This window comes from Myotis brandtii, unplaced genomic scaffold (genome assembly GCF_000412655.1).
Source record: "Myotis brandtii unplaced genomic scaffold, ASM41265v1 scaffold123, whole genome shotgun sequence".
NCBI lineage: Eukaryota > Metazoa > Chordata > Mammalia > Chiroptera > Vespertilionidae > Myotis > Myotis brandtii.
The window spans coordinates 968,387-991,916 of record NW_005354291.1 but is presented as its reverse complement, the minus strand read 5'-3'; the positions used below and the strand labels follow the sequence as shown (position 1 = coordinate 991,916).

Here is a 23,530-nt window from a genome sequence, read left to right as displayed (position 1 = left end):
GAGAATCTGGAAAGAATTATTCAATAAGGACCTTTCATATCATGTTCAGGACAAACCCTTATTATTTCAGGTATTTTTTTTTTTTTGCTGAATTTATTTTATTTGAAAATAAGTTTGATATTGACAGGGTTCAGAACATGCTGCTACCCAGAACATACCACTTTGCTCTAGTGAGTATTTTATGCGGAAGGAGTTGGAGAAAATGTCAGACGCAGAGAGGTCTTTCTCTCTGACCCTCTGCCTCCCTCTCCCCCTGAAGCAGGTTATGAGACCCTCCTGTGAGAAGTGCTCTCCCTACACCCGCACAAGAGGAGCATTCTTATCTCTGAGATGGAGGGAGGAGAATCCAAATTAACAGGTCTTACTAAGGTTCCTCAGTTTATTATTCTCAGCTCATATACCCTTGTCCTATGATATTTCTCCACAACTGTCTGCTCTTCATCTAATCCAGCATAAAAACTTTATCTAATCTAGCATAAAAACTTCATCTAATTCAGCATAAAAACTTCATCTAATCTAGCATAAAAACTTCATCTAATCCAGCATAAAAACTCGCAGGTTTCACCATCCTCCATTCTCCATTTCTTTATGAAGGCTCCCCTGTCCCATAAAACGTATTAAATAAATATTAAATAAATGTGTGTACTTTTCTCCTGTTAATTCATCTCTGTCAGTTTCATTTTCAGACCCAGCCAGGGACTCTAAGAGAATCAGGGAAAACTTTTTCTTCCCCTATAATATCACGGGTTAGTTCATGTTTTATTAAACAAAAGCTTAGAATCCATTACCACCAGGCTCAAGATAAGTAAATTTCTTTCTTTCTTTCTTTCTTTCTTTTTTGCAATCTAAGATTCTAGCTGAATAATTTATTTAAGAGACAGAGTTCATTCTCATTGTTGTCTGACTTCATATTTTCCACACGGAAAATATGTTTGCCTCATCCATAAAAACTGTTCACCTTTTGCCCAGACTTGGGTAAGTGGCCATGGGTCTCTCCATCCAAAGTCACTCATTCACCTCCCTGTATATATGTGAAGGGCGGAATATTTTTTTGTGATCATGGTATCTCCCCTGCCAGGTAAGTATAGGGCTGAATATTTTTCAATAAGCTATTTCTGATTAAAAAAAAATCCTTCCTAGTGATTGTTTGCAAGGTTGTTTTTTTCAAAGATATCTAAGGTGGTATCATAAACGCTGTAGAAATTCTACCTGAAAGAGCCAGCACCTTCCCAATGAATTAGTTTCTCCTTAATCTAATCAGAGCCAGTTTCTGCTACTTCAGAAAATAAACACACCCAAGTGCTTAATATTCTTTCCAGCCTTACAGAATGTATACTATAGTGGAAAACATGGTAACAAAACAAATACAATAAGGTGTTATTTTAAATAGTGAGAAGTGTCCTGAAGAAACTAAACCAGGGCAATGGAAAAGAGCGAGACCAGGGCGAGGGGAAGTCAAGTGGCCCTTTGCGGAGGGAGCATGGCGCTGCAACCTCAGTGGGAAGCACCAGAGCTGTGCTGATTGAGAGACGAGCACCCCAGGCAGATGGACATCAGGGCCTCGGGTAGGAATGAGCTTGGCTTGTTGGAGAAAGAGTCAGGTGCCCATGTGCTGGGTGAATGAGGGCAGAGTGAAAAACATGCAGTTGGCAGCTTGGCAGCTCCAGGTCTTGTGTGTCTATTCTAATAGCCATGTGGAGAGTCTGGAGGGGTTTGCGCAGGGAAATGACAGCATGTAATTTACATTTTTATAAAGCTCTCACAGTGTAGAGAATGGATTGTAGGGAGAGCACTTCGGTGGCAGTTTGCATAGTTCAGGACAGAGAGAGGGCTTGCACTGACTGGGGTGGCAGGAGCAGCTGTGACAAGCAGTCAGAATCAGGTCAAGCCAGAGGATGACAACACTAGCTGGGTTGGATGTAGTTGCTGATGAAAAGAACAAAATCAGAGAAGAATCTGGCATGTTTGGCCCAGTAACCAGGGAGGCGATGGTGCTATTAAGTGAGATGGGGAGGAGCATTTTAAATTTTTTTCTAATCTCCAGATTAGAGGAGAAACAGCTTTGGGGGAATCATGAGTCTTGCTTTGGACACAAGAGGCCTAATGGACGAGGGGAGTTGGAGCAGGCAGTGAGAGGTCTGGGCTGGGGATGCAAACAGGTACGTCGCCAGCATGAAGCTGATGTTTAAATTAGTGAGGGTGAGTGTGGATAAAAGGAGAAGCAAACCAAGAGCATCATCACGGGGAGCTCCAATGTTTAGAGCTGTGGAAGGAAAGGAGGACCCAGTGACCACGAAGGAGTGTTCCACAAGATTCAGGGGAAAGGTGTGTTTCAAGTAGGTAGGCTGTGCTAAATGTAGTTAAGAGGCTAAGCAGAATACAAGTTAAAAAGTAACCGTAGCCCAGCCAGTGTGGCTCAGTAGTTGAGCGTTGACCTATGAAAGTCACAGTTCGATTTCCAGTCAGGGCACATGTCCGTTTGCAGGCCTGATTCCCAGTGTGGGGCGTGCTGGAGGCAGCCAATCAATGGTTCTCTCTCATCATTGATGTTACTATCTCTCTCTCCCTCTCCCTTCCTATCTGAAATCAATAAAAATATATTTTTAAAAGAAATAACCATAGAATGTGGCACAGATAAAATTCCTAAGTGGGAGGGTGCCCTGGGGGACCCATGCTGCCTCAGCAGGTGGGAATGAAGCCTGGTGCAGAAGTCTGGGCATTGCCTGGGACTCCATCTTTCTATCTCCAGAGCAAGTTACTATTTCTTCCGTTGGCTGAGGAATGTTTACATTTTTTTCTAATCTCCAGACCAGCTGCTGCTGTTGGTGCTGCACAAAGGAATCTGCCCGTCACCCATTCCCCACATCAAAGGGGAGCCATGAGTGTGGTTGATTTCTCATGCTAGCTGATTTACTCATTACAATTTAACCAATTCTCTACCTGGACACAGAGCCTCTTCATTTCTCTCCCAGGTGCTTCTTATCACTGGATTCTTGTGGGTAGCTCCCCAAAGGTTCCATCAACCTGAACCCTTTCTTGAGATACCATGAGACACTGTGTACAATAGTATATGCTGATGTCTTTGGAGTCGGGCGCACCTGGTTTTGAATTCTGGCCTCGTCACTTTCTAGTTATGTAAACTTGGCCATTTTATAGAACCAATCTCTCTCTGACTCCATTAACTCCTCAAAAAAATAACCGGAGTACACCTGACAATCCACCTCATAGGGTTGCTCTGAAGATTAAATGAGTCAGTCACCCAGTGCCTAGCACACAGTAGAATAAACGAGAGTGGTTGTAGCTGGAGCTACACAGATATCTATAACAGATTCAAAGGAAATGCATTGGTGCCCCTAAACATTTGGACCAGGAAGCTTCAAGATTGATGACAAGCAAAGAGTCTCTAATGGAAGAGACCCTGAGGTCTGACACTTACAGCTGAGTTTCAGCCTCCCTTTGAAGATCTTGCACTGAATATTGCTGCTCTACATTATCCCCCAAATGAAGGGAGGGTTTCAATTGTCAGTATCAGAGGACCTGGGCTTGATTTTATAAAGGGAGCAACTGCATTTCTCCTGGAGATGCAAATGGAAAACAGGTTTGGGCATTGTCCTGGGCTTCCGTTTGTCCAGCTGAAAAGGTCAGACAATGGAATTGAATCCTAACCACAGTTCTAGTTGCATTCAGGAAGAAGGAATGTAGCCTAACTGCTTTGTTCTCCGGCTTCATCTCACTTGGAGCAACATGAACCATGGCATGCTGGGCAAAATCAAGGTCTTTACCTTGTTCTTAGTTGTGCTTGGGCTTCCCAGAGAAATCTTGGAGCCCAGAGTTCACAGCTTTGAGGGAGGTTGACAGTAGGGATAAGATGTTCAAATGATGAACATAAGAGGAACACATCCATTTAAGATATAAATAGACATAGCTAGCTCCTAGATCTAGTTGCAAAGGAGTAGAAGTAGAAGGATTTTCAAATTTCCTTCCCTGGAGAAAATCACCACCTAGTGTATGTAACTGAAATAGGACTAATCTATAAGCAAGTGGCTGAAAGGTGGCCTCAAGTTCCCAAGTAGAAGTAGGTTTAGGAATCCCCTGTGGTGAGTCCCAATTAGGGGCATTATCAAGAACAACTATGAGCTAATTGCAGTTTCTTGAGATTCTCTTCCTACATCTTGACTTTGCCTCCATTTGGGCACATAGCTTTGCTGGCCCCTGTTTTATCACATTGGCTGAACATGTGAGCTGCATTAGGTCTATCAGGAATCCTGTCCACACCTGTCCACTTGTTACAAGAAGATCAGTCAAGCCCAGACCCTCAGTTGGTACAAAATTTCCATTTGGTTTGATTTGGAGGCCTAACTTTATTGCCTTATTTTTCAGAGTTTCTTTTCTAAAATCAATAATTTTACTTATTTTTCTGTTCTTCTAAGGATGAAGCTTATAAGAAAAAATAACATTCAGTTCATTATAATGAGGGTAGCAGAGAATTATTTGCTATATATTATTGTCTCCACACTATTCTATCTGGTCATGATTTCCTTCCAGGGATGTTCCCTTGGATGAATGAAAAAATAGTGCAACATTTTTCTCCTGAAACTTTGGAAGTAAAAATACAAGAGAAAGAGAAGTTAAAGTAGGTAACAGCCCCACTGGAGAAAATGGGTTTATTCTGCAGAATGGATGGCATGAACCAATTCCACCAGCAGCAAAACATTTCATGGTGTTTTGCTAATGTAGGAATCTTGACGTATAGTGTTGACAGGTAAGGACATTAGAAAAAAATAATAATTTTTAAATTTTTAGAACCATAATTTGATTTTTAAGTCATTGCTATTTAGGACCCAGATTGTTTTCATTGCATGATTATGCAATGTGATATAAAAAAATCTACTTCTATTTTCTAAAACAAATATGCATACAGCCTAGAGACAGTATCTGAGAGATGATCATTCATGCGCAGTAGAGTTTTCTCCTTTTCTTAAATGGCTTTAAAGACAAAAGCTCAAATGTAGTTAAGTTCTAAAGTAAAGAAAACCATTACCCTGAAATGCTCAAAGAAATCAGCCATCAAGAATGAACTAGTGAAGTAGAAACTCCAGGCAGAGAAGATGCAGCAAATGTGGAATGCTGTGAAGTGGGGTGAGTCATCTCAGAGGGGTAGACAGAAATAATACAATGCCAAAAAGCCAATGCTAGTGCATTCTCATTGGAAACAGGCAGGAATTGTGCTGTACCCTGAAGAAGATATTCTACTTTATCACAATAATGCAAATAATAAAATCATTTAGTCCATATTTCTTTACAATGCCAAGAATCAAGAACAGGAGATTGAATTACAAACAGAACTAATATATTCAATCAAACAATACAGAATTAGAGAGCACTTTCACTGAAAAATACCCCCACTAATCCAGCAGTAGGGGGCGGTGGCCCCCCAGAACCCTAGAATGAACAGCAGCATCCATTCCTCAGGGAAAGCAGGAGCACATTTTGCTTTTAAAATTCCAGCTTCAATATCACCTCTTACTTGATGACTCCCCCCTTCCCCCCCGCATCTTTGCATCACAAGGGCCACTTGACTGAGTGGTTCATGTTGTCCCAATAGTCAGGAGGAACACAGAAGCTCCGTCACCTCAGAGTGACGTTCATTCCATGGCAGGTGACTTGTTTCCCACGGGCTGCAGCCTCACCAGGGACGCTGCCCTGCCACCGGTCATTGGAGGATATAGGAGTGACAGCTAGTGGGCATCTGGAGGTAGGACATCTCCCCATGCAGACAGTGAATTCTCAGTCCTTGGGCAAGCAGCTACAGATGGGTCATTGCAACTGTTAGTAGTTTATCTGCATCTAGGAGTCTCATGGGCAATGCTGGTCCCAAGATCCCTCTTACACTTGCGTGTTGAATAAGAGGAGCAGAGGGACAATTTCCTGTTGGCAAATGTGCCTGATGGACTCAATCCAGAAAGGTAAAGGCAGTTCCTTGGATACATACCAGGTGCTTTTCCTTCCTTTTCTCTTTGGAATTCCACTTTCAAAGTAGGTTGGAAATTGGGATCCTCCTAAGGACCCCTTAACCAAGCCGCCTACCAAGCTGCCCAGCCCCTTAAGTGGGAAGGGTGTGCACCAGCTCTCTGACTGGGTTCCAGCGATCACAGAGCAGCTTCTTTAACTGGGGAATCACACACTGTGTGTCATCCCCTTGTGAACTGTGTCCGTAGTGAACAAAGCTATCGCTTCTCCAGGCAAAACATATTGCCTTCAACTAAACATCTCCACACACTTACATGTCATAAAACGACTTCAGATTTTGAATGAAATGATCTCCAATGTTCCCTACAGCTCTCCAATTCTGTGTCTAAGGTTATGATGGAAATGAAAATGAACTTCATTGTTGTTTGGAAGTCATGATTATAAATTGAAAACTGAATGCCAACTGAAGCCTCTGTTTTCAACTCTGACACCAAACTCTCCACATTAAGTTGTTCTCTCCTGACAGTTTTCCTTTTAATTAAAATGCAGCCTGATGGGCAGAGTCCTGGGGCACATAAAGAGGTTATGTGATTCACTCAAGCATTCATATGCATGTGTGACCTATTTAGCTTTTAAAATCCTATTTAATGCCAAAAACTACATTAGAGAATTCAAACAAAAGCTCACAGGGAGTCCCATAATGAGACTATTTTGATTATTCCAGTGATTAGCCGCTTTCCTCTCTCTTTAGTAATTTCATTTAGTAAAGTAGTCATTTTAAGAACAAGTAGATTTTCGTTATTGCTTTTTTAGTTTGCTGTGAAATTGGCAGGTGGCCAACCATCTGTAAAACTGTGATTATTTACTATTACTTAAAATGTGTCAAACCGCTTCGAGTAGCATGAAAAGAATCCCCCTGCCCATGAAGACAAGGCCAAGAAAGGCACGAATAAGACCCAACCCTGCACAAACCTAGGTATGACCCCATGTTTCAACCTTTGAGCCCCAAATCCCAGAAGTGGCATTAGTGGACAGTGTTAGGGGAAAAGGTAGGTGCAGAACTGCAGAAAGGTTTTCATCCTCTGCCACAGGCATCTGCTCTTTGAACTTAGGAGTCTACTTCTTCCTCCCATGAGGAATATGCATTCATTCATAAATGCATTTACTTGTCATTCGGCATTTCTTGAAATGTATGTGTTGACTTCTCATGTAATTTACTTCTGAATAATTCAACCAGTAATGCCTCCTTTATTTTAGCCACACATTTCTCTGTTGCTCTTACTTTTTTACACATTTAGCAATGAAACAATGGTGAAGATGTTCAAGATTTTACCATTGGAAGTCTGCTCACTTTTCTACCACTCCTGGCTACAGATGTTTCCAAGGAGAAGGTCTGAGCAGTAAGATGGGAACTCAGGTGGGGCTGCCCTCCACGAATAAGAATCCAGTAACAACAGCTTATAGATGGTCCTCTTGACCCAGATGTTTTACCTCAGACAGTGACATCTAGTGGCAGGAAGACATGGCTTCCATTGTGCTACCAATTTCCCATGGTGAGGGAAGGTGCAGCAGTATCTTTTAAAGGCAGGGTGACCACACTTCCAGGTTCACCTGTGATAGCCTGTTGTCCAGACATAATTATTAGTAATGCCTGCTTTCAATCTAAAAGTGTTAAGAGATTAGATAAGGATTACACAGCTCACCTAATGTTCCACTGTAGCTCTCCCACCTATTAGGTGACCTAACACATTTTTAGTCAATGCTAAAATGCGGTAATAAGTTCAGGAAGAACACTCCCCATTGTGTAAAATAATATTTATCTATCCTGAAATTATCCTCCAAGCATTATGGGATAACTCCCAGCTCTAATGCTGGACCCGGTGAACAAACTCGTTTTCATGCTTTTATAGGTTTAGTCTTATTCACACCAAGCCTTTGTCTATCCAGATGAAAGCCCCTAATTTTAGTCTATTCCCAGAGATCTCCTCTCTCTGATCATTAGTTCTCCTTGTTAATCAGGCTTCAGTAGTGTTTGGAGGCAACTTGTCCGCTGTCTGAAAAGTAGCGCACAATGGCCTGTCAGGCACTAATGAAAGGCCATCTGGTAGGTGTGGGCTTTCCAGCTGTATTATATCTTTCTGAATTAAACATTTTTGTCCACATAGAGAATCAAGGGCAGAGACACTGTCTAGGTGGCCCTTAGTGAGCCCTCTATCTATGCTTGCAGAAAGAAAAGAGACAAAAAGGAAAAGAAAATCAAAGAAAAATGGCAGAAAGGAAAAATGAAGATCAGTGTACATAATTAAGAAGCAATTTAATAAAATCAGAAACACAATTCACAAGTAAAAAGAATAACTTTTTTTTCATATCCCAAGGCCAAGCGTGCATTGAAGTGAAACCAATGATTTCTTCCTTTCCAAGTACAGAAAAGGTACTTGAGAGTAGGAGGAGGAAGAAGGGACCCTTTTGTAATAGAATTCCCTCCCACGTTGTGTTTCTGATTCAGAAGTTAGAGTACATTAAAAACAAGATGTATGAGTGCCTTCCATGTGCACGGTACTTTTTCTAGGCGCTGAAGATGGATCCGATGCCAGTTCCTGTTATTTCAGACATTGCCGTTTGCTTTCCTATGGAGCATCAAGGCAACATAGTAAATTACAACTCTCCTGCTGAATTTTACTCGTTTCTCCTTTTCTTTCATGGTAATAGCCACACAAATCATTCCAGTGCTGCCTTATCTTACCTCTGCAAGAGCTTCCAAGCGTTTAGGAAACCCAGTTCTTTCTCTTAAGAAAACGATAATTCACTGGGAAACAGACTAAACACGACTTACACATTTATTACGTGTACCACTGGGACCCCGATCATTTAGGATTGCTGGGCATTTGAACACAGACTGAGTGGAAGTTCAACTGTATTTCGTCTTTGATCCGAGAGTTTACTGCAGAAACAAAAAGCAGTGATTTAGAGAAACATTTACATTTTTCAAGGAAAAACTTTAACCCGTGAGTCACATGTTTTCAAGCAAATTATTTCTATGAAGTACATACTGTTCTAACTATTTATAAAAGCAGATCACGATGGATCTCAACTTAAGAACACTTTATAAAGGATCCGTGTGCTGCTGTTCCTTTTGTCCTGAACAATGTATTTCTTTTAAAAATATTTTAAATATGTAACGTGGACACAGTCTTTTGGGCTCACCTAATTTTTGAAGTCTTACTGTGAACAAGAAGGGCAAGAACATGAAATTGATATACAATCACCTCCAAGTACTTAAGGGGTTGCTGGGCAACTCCACTTGGTGGGGGAGGGGGATGCTAGCGTGTGAGTTCTGAGCAGGAACCCCAGCAGACATGCTGTGCAAGTGTCCTGCCCTGGAAGAACGCTCACCCTTTCAGCCTGGCACTGTGCCACGGGCAGCACACACACAACTTTCCTGTCGATGAGAAACTGTTTCTTGGGGGAAAACTGTATTGTTCTACGAGCGTTTTAAATGTGGGCCTAGAGACTAAAGCCGCAGAGCCTTCGTAAGCATCCAGATAAGTAATTAATTTTGCAGATCACCAACATGTTCAATTTGGCTCTTTGAAAGTACAGCGCTGAGGACAACTGTGCCTTTCCTAATTTGGAAATATTTTCTTTCTGGTTTTTATTTTGACATGTTCCCCGCTATCGACTTTCGTGCTATTTCTGGCCTCCCACGGGAGCTGCTTCCAGGGTCGTCATGGTGCAGACAAACACTCAAGAAAACCAAGAGCTCCGAGCTTTCATAAAGCATTTATTTTTATTTGAAAACATTATACAGGCATTACATTGCCACAGCCAGTCCGTAGGAGAGCATGCAAATATCAAAAATGGAGAGTTTGCTCAACTTATAGGTGTAAATTTCTTTTTTTCTGTCTTTTTTTTTTTTTTTTTTTTTTGGTTCATATTTTCCATTTGCAGTGTCTGGGTTAGTGTGCTTTGTTATGTGGCTTGACAATAGAATCCTACCCATGGGGTAAAGTCTGTACTGGTAGCTAGCTGGGGACTACTAAGTGGTTATAAATCATAACAAACGCAAAACAAACAATACTACACGCTTCTCAAAAGGTTAATAGCACACGTTAGCAATATCTAAACTAAACATAGAAACATTTTCATGGGACACAGTGGTGCGAAGTTTTCTATTGCTTGGCCTACCCGGTTGTGAATTTCAGAGTTTGAAGATGTGAGAAGGCGTGACCAAGGCAAGCTCCATCCCCAGTGCAAGTTTCCATTGAGGCAGTGAGAACCTCCACTCGTCTCTAGGTGGGGTTCAGGAAAGCTGCGGTTTGCTTGTCCAATCAAATGCTATACAAACTGCTAGTCTCATTCATGGAGGAGGGTGGGGTGATGCGTTGAAAAGCTGAACTTGTTGCTGGTGTCTACTGAGGTTATGACATTTCAGAAATGAAAACAGCTAGAGTTAATGTCCTACACCCATGTCCCACCCCACTCCCAAAGGATCGATGTTTTTGTACAGAAAAAAAAATGTGTGTTTCCTGCTATCTTTTTTTGTTCCAAAGAGTTGATGGGAACTCCCGGATCTCAGATAATTCAGTGTTATCAGCCTTGCTAAATGGAGACAAACCAACACCGTGAGGTTCCCCCGGGGCATGAAAGTCTTGTGTATAAGGACACTGGATGATAAAGGGTATACAGAGAATTCACCTTAACATTCACACTTGGTTTTCATACAATGGAGTCAATTGAAATGTCCTAGAAAATAATTCAGATGGCAACTTTCAGCCATCCACTGATTGCCAACCTTTGTGAAATTTAAATTTTAAAAAAGATTCCCAGTCCACTGAGTTGACTAGGAAAACTTTCAGCCACTTATTTCTCCTAAGATTTTACTAAGCATCTACAAATTAGTGTCACAAAAAATGAATTAAAAAAGGCTAAAACATTTGGCTTAAAATAAATACTAAAAATGCAATCAATCAAGCAAATTATGCAAACCAAAGGAATGTAAACACAAAAATAAAACCACAGTCTTTAAAGGTCTTCAGATCTGAATGGATGAAATATTGAGAGAAAGGTATTTAACTGGTTTTAAAGGTAGCAGAAAGCAGACATTGGCAAAGCTGTTTTGACTTGACGTAGCTTTCACATTGTTTTTTCCCCCCCCAGAGAAAATAAAACATGTTTCTAAAGGGGTTGAACACAGATGAGCATAAGATCTGCATATCAGAAAAGGTACTTTTTCTTCTCCATTTGCAAGGGCTGGACTACCCACGCCCAGAGTAGAAGGCAGGCAGAGGGGCCACGTGGGTGCTGACTGTCAGCATGGGGTGCTTTTGCCTTCGCAAGGAGGTCTTGCTCAGGCTATATAGGAATCCCGACTAAGCTGCAATCTGTCCTTCTGCTGTACAGAAACCCTTCTGGTGTTTTGCTTTACTTGCTTAAGATTCATTGGTTTTAATTGCCCAAAGTTTTATAAGCATTTACTTTTCCTTTACAAACCCTGTAACTTTATCGAGGATCTTTTTGAATGCTAGTGAAGCCAGCCAGACGTAAAGACCATTTCCCATACTGACACATAGAATCTATTTCTAAATCATAGAGATGTTTCTTATTTTCTGTGTTTGGAAATAAGGGCCCTTTTAACAGAATTAGAGTGACATATCCCTCAGAGCCTTATCAGGACCTGTAATATTCTCTGTCTCCATAAGAATGTTACGTTGATATATTCCGTTAATGACTGGATGCCAAATATGACCAACATGCCAGACTTTCTCATGGGTGACATCTTTACCACCACAAAGTGGCCAGATCAGTCGAGCTCTGTCAGAGACTGCTCCATATCAGCACCTTGACCTTGTCTGGAGGCCACAATAAAGGTAACTGCATGCCTGTGCGTTTCAGAAGGGATGTCACACAGTTAAAACGACAGGGGACCATGGCTTTTGCCAACACTTTGATTAATTTCCATATCACTAAAGATAATCTAGGGGGAAAAAGAAAAGCAAGCCTATTTTTTGAAGAGAGAATATAGGAAGAGGCAGCAGGATTTTAAAAAATATATATTCCCCTAAACATACATCTATATTACTCCCGGGGTTTCCTATCAGCCACAGAAATGGAACATTCCTTCTCCCGTTATTTCAGAGACTTGATTGGCATTATCTAAGGTGGCACAACAGAAAGACAATGGCCGGGAGTAATCAGAGGTCAAAATATAAAAAGGCTAACATGTTTGTTTACATCTATTCCTAGAATAGAGAAGTATATGGTCAGTTGCCCCTCCCCACAAGGGTCACAGCAAGAAATGCTTATTGAGCAGACAATCCAAAGGTCACAGAGGAAACCATGAGCCGCCAGGTCCCCAGGACAGGGAAACTTCTCAGGGTGGGGCTCCTGCGGCCGGCGGCACTCATAAACGGTGCACAAAAAATAAAGTATGATTCTTAAAAAGTGACTTGCTATAGAAAAGTGGGATTTATGTAAACTACACGTGGGTGGTCTGGCAATAGTTCCCCTCAAGAGTACAAAACAGCCTCCTGAAACTAGGTGTCATAAAAGCAACAATAATAATCCAAGTGATAATAATAACAGTTGCTTCTGATCCAAAAATGTTCACAGTAATGAATGCAGGGGCGCTGTGATCAGGATACACACAAGCGGGGCATCTCTCCAAGTCAGGTGGGTCAGAGCCTGTCTCCAGTGATGTTTAGCTTGCACCTCTTACAGGCTTTTGGATTTGCTACCTTGCAGTCCACCCATGTAAACTGCACCTAATAAATACCTTTCTCTATGTACAATACAGAGATGATGGGCGAACACGTGGCCACTGAGTTGTGCTCAGTGGGTGGGGGAGGGCCTCATCCTAGGCCACACGGACGTGGGGCTCCTCTTCGGTCTCCTGGCCCAGGCTGGTGTAGGTGACCGAAGGCTCCACCTGAGCTGTGGCCGGTAAGTCCACGACAGGTCCCGAAGGATTGCGGAACTGCTTGTACACCCGGGGGTCCTGGGCTATGTACGTGGAGGTGGAGGAGTAGAGAACCAGCCCGATGAGGATGGTGAAGAAGGACAGGAGATAAAGTCCTGAAAACTAAGAAACACCACAGCAAGTTAATCACCATTCAGAGGGGAACAATTTATACGTTAAAAAGAAGCACAGGGAGACCAGGGTGGACCTGCTTCCTCTTAGACCAGGTGCTTGATGAGCTGGCCAGCGCTCTTGATGGAGGTTAATTTGCTCTTCCTAAACTGCCTTGGTCTTATTGATTCTCTTTATATATTTTTTTTCTCGACTCTGTGGCTAACACAGAGGAACACTTAACTAACTAAAATGCCAGTGAGTACCGGATGTGGGAGAGCTAGTAAGCACAAATTAAAATACATCAAGTTAAAAGCCCAAAATCTCCAATATCGCTCAACTAAGAGTGGGCTGTCGTTGGCTTCATTAAACGCAGCAGAAACACAGATATTCCATTTGATGTTGTAATGAACACCAGACCCCTCCCAGACACAGCTGCATGGGCGCTCCCATTTCCCTAATCCAGTTCACACTCTATTTGTCTTCCGGGCAGGAGCTGTTATTTGACTATCTTTGCATTAGATTATCTTTGGGTGGAAAAACACACAAAACTATAGCGTTCCATTCTTGACCCCCTAACTTAAAAACCAAACCAAACCAAACAGGGTGGTATCTATAGAATGTTGCTTCCTAAATTCCTTGCTTGACAGTTGATAGAGTTTTGTAAAAAAAAAACAAAAAAACGAGAGAGATAGAATAATGGTTTATACAAGTGCCCATACTGGGAGAGAGTGAGGTAACAATATGTGCTGCCATTTCTGTCATTTCTTTCATTCATTCACTGCATTCAACAAATAGTTTCTTCTCTATATCAAACGTTGAACTTTTTACTGGGAAAAAGAAATGGAAACACATGGTTATTACCATCAAGGACTTAATAGTCTCAGTGGAGAAGCAGGGATATACAGATAGACAAGAACAATACAAGGCACTGTGGCTGGCCAAAGCTCATTTTAGTCAATAGCTATTATCCCCATCTTGACCACATTCTGCATCCAAGGTAAAAAAGGATCAATTTGATTTTCCTATTTTATTTTTTTTATGCTCATATTCTAAAAGAACTAAAAACTGGTGGGAAAATCAAGGACAAAAGTCAATTGGAAGTGGGGAGAAAGGAGAAGAGGAAAAGGATCCAGAAATCTATAAAGTAAGTTGCCAGGTTACAATAAAGAGTTTAAAGATGGCTACAACAGGAAAGGCATTTTGAAAATGGCACAGAGAAAAGATAGTCCTGTGGCTAACGTTCCTGCCATGATGGTGGGTCTTTTCCTTTCTTCTTTTTCTTCTATTTATTTATTTTTTAGCAGCAGCAAAGTAGCTAAGACTAAAGGCCATTTTCTGATTTTCTTTTTAGAAAGGAAACCATATGATAATACTTCCTCAGATGGTTTTATATGCAAGACTCAGCTTGTAACAGCTTCACTTAATTTGAAGTAGTTAATAGAAAAAGAAGACCCCTAACTCAATACTGTTGTATATAATCTTACACCCAAATGTGCTTCCTGAAATTCTACACTCAAAAGATTCATCCTTAATCTAAAAGTTTGGTGAATGAAACGAATTTGTTCCTAATTTGACCATCATCTCAAATATTTTGTTAATGACTTGCATTTTCAAAACCTATACTCTATTTCCAGTGCCTTTCCATTCAATTCATACAAAATTCACTCTAAAACTGTCAAAATATTGATAGCATGGGATTTTATATGGTAGAGGCATCTTGGAAGTCACCCAAGACATTTTATTAATAGACAGTAGAGAAAGTTTTCATTTAAACATTAGCCCACAAAAGGAGCAGTAAGGCAAGCATTACAATTAATCTGGATAAATATTGAAAGTTAGAAATAGCAACAGGAAGGTTGGACTTGTTAAAAAGCCAGAAAAAGTTTCTGCTTATTTTCCTTTATAGATTGATAAGGAAACAATTTTTTTAAAAAAAAAATGTATTTTACTGATTTTTTACAGAGAGGAAGGGAGAGGGATAGAGAGTTAGAAACATCGATGAGAGAGAAATATCGATCAGCCGCCTCCTGCACACTCCCTACTGGGGATGTGCCTGCAACCAAGGTACATGCCCTTGACCGGAATCGAACCTGGGACCCTTGAGTCCGCAGTCCGACGCTCTATCCACTGAGCCAAACCGGTTAGGGCGATAGGGAAACAATTTAATCAGGGCACCTAATAGGATGACCCTCAGTTCTGGATGCCACACTTATCCTGATAGAGCATTCGATTAAAAACACACACAACCTAATCAACCTAACAAAAATTCTGTATATTCCCAGCTGTTTAACTTATCTGCAAAGAAATACTCAGTTCAAGTTCCCTAAGCAAGGAGAACAGGGGCTGCTGTGGAACTCTGATGAAGGACTGAGAGCCACCTCCAAGCTACAGATAAGGCAACTTTCAGGTAGAGGCTCGCTGTCTCCATGTAAGAACACAGGTTGTTGTCCGGAGCGCACTTGATATCCTCCCTCAGCCAACGGGAAGCGATCAGGAGATGCTGTATGTTCTGTGTTGCAGACACACTCCTGCCTGCATTTTCTCTGACTTGAGCTTTGAGAAGTTGAGACAGGGCGCACCTGCATTCACTACCACACTGCACACTCCGCTTACTTTGCTGCTGCTGTTTTCCATCTTGATGGGTTTCCCTGCTAACGAGGGTCAGAAAGCACTCAAGGCACAAAAGAAGGAAGCCTGTGTGTTGCTCAAGGCGATCTGACTGGGACACAAGCTGTGGTCCATGGAAGGTAGCATGGAAGACTGAGAAGGCTGCACAAAGCTCTTTGACCTCCAACTAGGGATGAAACCAGGCTCTTAGCCCGCTGGTGCCTCAATCTGATTACTAGTTAGCTAATGGGACATTCAGTCCATTAACGGACAGACCAAATTTCCATTTTAGCTTTGGTATTAAACTTCTGAGTTGAGTTTTAATAAACTAATGACTTTAATGAGCCTAAGCTTATACAAAGTAGAAAGCCACATGGTTTGAAAGCGATTTCAAAGTATATTTATAAATATATCAACTAGAATATGTGAGGAAGAGAGCAATTTTCAAGGGCAGCTTTCCTTTTCTAGCTTGCCTAAGAAGAAGACAGGGGTGAGCAGAGATGCACACGGGCAATCCTCACAGGTGTAAAGTGAAGGATGAAGTGACTGTAGGTTAAAGCTCTACCTTCAGTGAATGTATGTACCAGCCATGCAGTAGGGTGGGTCTGGCTTCGGTCTTGTCCTTATTTCCTGGAAGCACACTTTTAAAAAGTTCCTCTATGTGTATGCCTGGGTGCAGTGTGGCTTCTACAGGTGCCTACTGTTGGACTCTGGTCACTTTTGCTCAATGACTTCACTTGGGCCTATTAATGATCAGAACCAATTTTGATTTAACAAATAATTAAAAGTAAAATTTTATTTGAGCTCTTATAAAGAGATGTTCCACAGTTCTATCTGCAAAACAAAACAAAACAAAAAACAAAGATTCAATGGAAACAGAAACCATGTCACTCGTGAGGTAGAGGAAAGATCTGGAAAAGAGTCGTTGGTGAGGTCCCTGAGGAAAGGGGGGTACAAGGCATGTGTAAAGCTCTTGGAGTTATCTGAGAAATAAGAAGAGTTTAGATCTAAGTTAGGTCTAAGTTGGAGACCTGGAAGAAAAGATCAGAGAAAATACAGTTGGAAGGAGGGAGAAAACAAGGTCAAAGTAGAAAGAAAAAAGATACAGGTAAAGAAGTTTCTCAATAGGTAGGAGGAAAGGGGGCTGCAGAACTCAATAACCAACAAAATAATGATTCTATTCCAAAGTGAGCCAGCATGTATTCTCTCTCTGTCTCTCAAATTTTTGTACACACACACACACACACACACACACACCTGTGAGCTGCTACTGCTCATGTGATAGCATGTGCCTTCTGAACTTTTCTGAGAAGAACCTGAGAAGAGTGAGAGAACATTACCTTGAAGGCTTCCCCAGTGTAACTGAGAAGCCAGGAACACTGCCTTCAAGCACTCAGGTGTTCCCAAGGCTATCTCCGATGAAGGGAAGAAGGAAATAACCCAATATCTCAGACCGTAGCTCAAAAGTAACATCATTGCTAAAGTTTCAAAAGATGCTCATCTTGCCCAAACAAGAGGGCTTTATTGAATATGAACCTGACACTGAAAGAGGCATACCATTTGGAGACATGATAATGGTAAGTGTTGAAACTAATTTCTGAACTGCATAAGGAAGCTACTCAGAAATGAATTTGAGGACATTTTTAAGTGTTCTTAGACATGGCTTTAATGTGGAGGTTTTCCACATACACAAAGGACATGTGGCTACAATGATTTCCTTTCTAGTTCTTATTCAAGAACTAAATAAAATTAAGCTTTCCCACATTTTTTACTCTTTAGCAGAAAACATCTAGGAGGGAAGAATCTGGAAATCTGCAAACTTAGTGGTTGCTTTAGCAGTCAGTGCACCTGTAGAGATAAAGGGCAGTGACTGGCCATTCCCAAGGTTATGTGGCACAGGCTGGTAAATGTGAGGTTTAAGAGCTGTGGGAGAGTTTCCATGTAGGGAGACTGGCCCGGCTATGTCAGCAGACAATTTATGCCTGGGAAAAAAATTAGACTTTTAATTAAGTTTGTTTAAACTGTCCTGAATACTCTGCAATGCTAAAAAAAAAATTAAAACTGTCCTGAATACTCTGCAATGCTAAAAAAAAAATAATTCTTTCCCCCAAACTTCCATGCTCTGTGATATAAAATGCAAATATAAAGATAATTAACTGGCACATATAAGCATGATTTCTAGACCAAGAAGGAATAAATAAGCCCAATTCTGTCTGAAACAGAACCAGCTTACCCAGTTTGAGGTTCTAGGTAATAGAGTTTGAAGATCCATCAGTGACTAAGTGAAATGCCAATTAAAAGAGTGAATCATGGTAGCATCATCATTAATGAAATGCAATGCTACTAAAAGTCCAATTTTGAAGCTGATACAAGTGGATTTGGGGAGCCCAAGTTCTCTTGAATGCCCACTTTACATATGGATTGAAGGGTCAACCCTTTGAGCAACAATCTAAGAAGGGGAAAAACCAATCTGCTGAGTGTCCCAGGGTGGAAGGGAGAGGACAGCTCAGCAATGACAACGCGTCCCTCGGCCACCATGTGTGTCTCAGAGGGGTGTGGCCCACACCTGGAGCTTGAGAGTGGAATGGTGGGGAGCAGAACCAGAGGAGGCTGTAAGTCGGGGCCTGGATGGGATCTTGAGGTGAAAGGCTCTGCCTGATTGTGATCTATGGCTGCTGGGTCTGAGCCAGTTGCTATTCAAGGCAAGGAAACTAGACAGACCTGGCTCCGCAGAAATGCCAACATAAACAAGTTGATGCTCGACCTCCTAAACTTGGCTCTGCACTGAATTAACAAAATCATTTTTATTATTATTAAGAATATTAAAAATGCAAAAGTTCTGCTTCTGAGTTTACTAAACTGAAAATAAATTGCCTGGAGAAGACAGAGCTTTTTCAAAGTTTTTAGATCTGCCTTGTACTTGCTCTGTCTCCTACTCTTGCCTCTTCTCATTTCTCCTCTCCTTCTCTTTCCCCCATTTTTTTTGGAAGAAAAGGACTAGAGCTCTCTGCTTAAATATTGCCATATTTCTTTCTTCTAGGTCACAGCATGGAGAATACCAAATGTGGGCATGGCACACACTCTACCGTCAAACACCATAATCGGTTGTCTTTAGGGACCAAGAACACTTACCCCCGCTCCTCACTTCCCATTCTTTCTCCAAGTAGGAGTGAGAAAATAACCCCAAATTCATCTGAGCGACAGAGAAAATAAATCAGTGAGTGCCCCAGTCAAAATACTAAATGGTCTCTTCATTCATATCAGAAAACCAAGGCATGGCTAAGATTTAAATATTTGGGAAATAATCTATCCTCTAAACACTGCTTTGTTAAGGAGAGAAGCAGCAACCAGGGCCCTTGCTGCTCTGTGTCCTGACGCTGTCACCAGGTACAGGCTGTACCCCCACTGCCTTTCCAGTCTGATTTATGAGGCCTTTTGTTTGGTTTTCAAAACCAATTCAGTTGGCAGCATAATTTGTGTAGTCAATCACATCTAAGGCCAATAAAGGTTCTTTCCCAGGCAAATATCTTCCCCTGTGGGTAATTTCACACATGAGTACAGCAACAGGGAGCTAAAAATGGATTTCTGCCATTATCTTTTATATGACAAACAGACATTTTCACTTGGTTTGATGAATTGATACGATTCCTCATTTGTGCAGATTTCTATTCTCTGTGGCCCCACAAATGAAGACCATAACAGTCAAGTCGCAAGAGGAATAAAAGGGGACAACTCTATGGGAGTGTTTAATTATAGGTTCAGTGACAACAAAGGCTGTGTGATGGCTCCTTTATGTCACCTTGCCATGCATCAGTCTTAGTATCAGGATTCCAAGAAGGGACTACATTTGTGTGCAGGGTACACTGAGCAGTGGCCTTCACGCCATTTGGATTCTTGCATCACAAGATAACTATTTTCCTTCCACACAACACAGAGATACACACTGGGCTGGATTGATTTTGCAGGAGACTGAATATTAAGCCAGTGAAAGACAATTTATAGAAGTGGTAGTGTTGCTGCTCAACACATCTCAGAGAGCCCCCTGCTCCATTACAATGGAATCAAGAGCTAGAAATGGGAGTGGCCCCACTCACTATTACCCCTAGTGATCCACTCATACAATTTTGCTTCCTGCCGCTGCAACCTTATGCTCTGCTATCTAAAAGTCTTAGTGCCAAAGACAGGAATGTTTCCACCAGGAGACACAAAAATTATTCTGTGGAACTTCTGAAAGTTAAGATCACCCAGCCACTTTGGGCTCCTCATGCTTCTCAACCAACAGGTAAAGAAGGGGGTTCTTGTTGTGCTGACAAGGTGGGGTGATTGGTCTTGGTTACCAAAGGGAAAGTGGGCTGCTGTGTCACAATGAAGCCAAAGAAGAGTATATCTGGAATCCAGGAGATCCCGTAGGCATCTCTAAGTATTACCATGCCCTGTGAACAAGTCAGTGGAAAATTTCAACAACCCTATTCAGGTAGGACTATCAATGGCCCAGACCCTGCTCAATGAAGGATGAGTCACCCCACCGTGTAACTAAACAATGACCAGCTGAGATGTTTGCTGAGGACAAATATAATACAGAAAAAATAGTAGAAGAAGGTAGTTATAAATATCAGCTAAATCACATGACCATTTACAGAAATGAGAACTGCAATTCTCATGAGTATTTATACCTTATTTTGTTATGAGTATGTTTGTGTGTGTATGAAATAACTTTGTTTTCCCCTTTCTCTTATCACCTTGCCATATAAGATGGGTTGAGTTTTCATCAGAATATTCAAGTATTGTTACCTTTACATCATAATATGTAAGTTACAGATATCAAGGAAAAGAGTCACATCCCCCAAGATGTTTGCAACCTCTTCTGGGGAAATGTTAGTGTGTTTTCAGGTGTGTGCAGGATAGTTGTCTCATGTCAGATAAAACTATGATCTTGACTCTGTCTTTATTTCAAAATTAAGTATGATTTAAAGAGATGTTTATATGGGGGCAAAGCTGATAAGACATACACTAGAGATAGTTAATTTTGTCAACTTGGCTAGGCCACAGTATCTAGGTATTTAGTCAAACACCTATCAAGATGTTGCTGTGAAGGTAGTTTGCAGATGAGACTAACTTTAAGTAAGTAGACTTTGACTAAAGCAGGTTACTCTCAATAATGTGGATGGGCCTTATCCAATCAGTTGAAGGCCTTAAGGAAAAAAGTCTGAGGTCCCCCAAGAACAGCGGTTCTCAACCACGGAAAGGGTCGAATGACCCTTTCACAGGGGTCGCCTAAGACCATCGGAAAACACATATATAATTACATATTGTTTTTGTGATTAATCACTATGCTTTAATTATGTTCAATTTGTAACAATGAAATTGGGGTCACCACAACATGAGGAACTGTATTAAAGGGTCGCGGCATTAGGAAGGTTGAGAACCACTGACCAAGAAGGAAGGAATTCTGCCTTTGGACTCCAGATGCAACACCAACTTTCCCTGGGTCTCTAGCTTGCTGGCTTGTCCTTCAGATTTAGAATTTGCCAGCCTCTACAGTAGCATGAGCTAATTCCTTAAAATAAATCTCTATCTCTATAGATATATGGATATAAACTCACACAAACACACACATATCTTTCTGGCTATGTTTCTCTGAATAACCTAATACAGTTGATGATAAGAAAATCTGTTTTACAAGTTCTTGATGCTGATGTAAACTTTCATAACAATTTCTCTCTGTGGCAAGTTTTAGAAATGGGGTGTTTAATGATACTTCCCAGGAAATATCAAGTGGTGGTTCATAGTGTGGGTTTTAGAGTTAGAATTCTGGCATTGCATCTTTGTTTTCCATTTCCTTTGGTGATCTTGCACAAGGTTCTTACCTCTCCACACCTCTAGTCACTCACCAATTAACTAAGGATAATAGTAGTGGGTGGCACATAGTAAATGTCCAGTAAATGTCAGCTATTGTTCGCTTTACATTACAAAGAGTAAATGCTAGAGTAAAAATAGATATAAAACTCTCAAGAGCCATTTCTGAACCAAGTTGAACTGCAAATGCATTTATATAATTGACCACTAAAAAGCATCACAACAATCAATCCATCGGGAATGGGAGGCTTTGTGTCAATGCAAATGATAAATCCCTGGCTTATGGGCTTGGTGTTTGGATTTATTCATGTTCAGTTTTCTTACAATGATGCATAATTACAGAAGTCACAGAAATCTCCATGAATTCCTATTCTGTTTTCACCTTATTTATTAATTTTGAGCAGCTACTCCCCCTTGGCACATATCGCACTGGAATACCCACGAGTATACCAGTATGTGTGCTAGCAATTTATTTTGCTTCCTTGGTTGGTATGCTGAAAACTGGCCCCACAAAATACATCCTAATCCCTGGAACCTTCCAATGTTAGTTACCCTAGTTGGAAATAGGTCTTGAAGATCTGATTAAGTAAAGGATATTAAGATGATAGATGTTCCTGGGCACTATGGACTGAATTGTGCCTTCTCCCCCTACCCACAAGTTTGTATGTTGAAGTCATGACTCCCATGTGGTTGTAATTAGAAATGGGGCCACCCAACAAACAAAGGTCCTGGACTGGATGGCTTCACAAATGAATTTTACCAAATATTCAAAGAAGAGCTCATACTTATCTTTCTCAAACTATCCCAAAAAATTCAAGAGGAGTAGACTCCCAAGCTCATTTTATGAAGCCAGCATTATCCTAATTCCAAAACCAGATAAAGACACTACAAAGAAAATTACAAGCTTCTAAGAGCAATCTACATCTCTATTGCACAGGGGAAGAACTCAACTTAAATCCAACATATCTTGGAATAACCTTAATGGATTATTGATGAACTAAGAAGCTGTTCTTTCTTAATTCATAGCAATGAATGATCATCAAGAAATACTACCATGGCTGCAGGATGGGGAAACCCCTTGACAAAATGAAAAATGAGCTCTCCTGCAACCGTATTGGAATCCTTTATTTCCTTCTCTTACATTTAGCTGGTGATGGCAGGAGAGACAGAAAAATGAAATAAATGGACAAGTAATTTATTGCAAAGAATACCACGATGTGGCAGCTGTCAAGGAAGAAATCATATTGTGATTTTAATGGTTAATCAATATTTTTTATATCATAAGTTCAGTACATGATAAATAGGTGCCATCTTCACTTACGTAGCCCTCAACACCCACTTTTTAATTCCAGAATATCACCGAGGAGCATTGGCATTGGGCCCAGAATATTTAGTTATTCCATAATAAAATCTTCAACATCATTATCTACACTAATAAAAGACAAACATGCAAAACTGACCATACCCTTGCTATGCCTTAAGCCACGCCCACCAGCCAATCAGAGCGACTATATGCAAATTAACCCAACCAAGATGGTGGCCGGCAGCCACAGAGCTGGAGCAAGCAGGAGGCTTGGTTGCCCCAATGATGGAGGAAGCCAAGCTTCCCGATTGCTGCGGCCAGGCTCTGAGCTCCACTCAAAGCAACAAAGTTTCAATTATAGAAGGTAAATAAACCCCAGATACCTGCTTCCAGCCGTCCGTGGCCACAGAGCTGGAGTGAGCAGGAGGCTTCCTTCCCACCCACCCTGGCTGTTTCTGAGCTCCTCTCAAGGCTACAAAGTTTCAATTATAGAAGGGAAATAAATTCCAGAATTAAAAAAAGAAAAAGAAGACAAGGAGAGGCTGGGAGCTTCCGTTGCCGGGGGGCTTGGCCAGCCTGAAAACAGCCCTCAGCCCATCACCCAGGCTGGCCAGGCACCCCAGCGGGACCCCCACCCTGATCCGGGACACCCTTCAGGGCAAACCAGCCGGCCCCCACCCATGCACCAGGCCTCTATCCTATATAATAAAAGGGTAATATGCAAA

At 41.3% G+C, this 23,530-nt stretch overlaps 1 protein-coding gene across 1 annotated transcript in view; it reads right to left on the bottom strand.

Annotated features, from left to right (window-relative positions):
* Positions 1-9,874: 9,874 nt before the first annotated feature.
* Positions 9,875-23,530, bottom strand: part of SLC35F1 (solute carrier family 35, member F1) — a 117,425-nt gene continuing 103,769 nt past the window's right edge. The window contains exon 7 of the mRNA XM_014533748.1: positions 9,875-13,048. Coding sequence (XP_014389234.1) covers positions 12,824-13,048 — 225 coding nt within the window. The 3' untranslated portion in view covers positions 9,875-12,823. The remainder of the gene's footprint in view (positions 13,049-23,530) is intronic.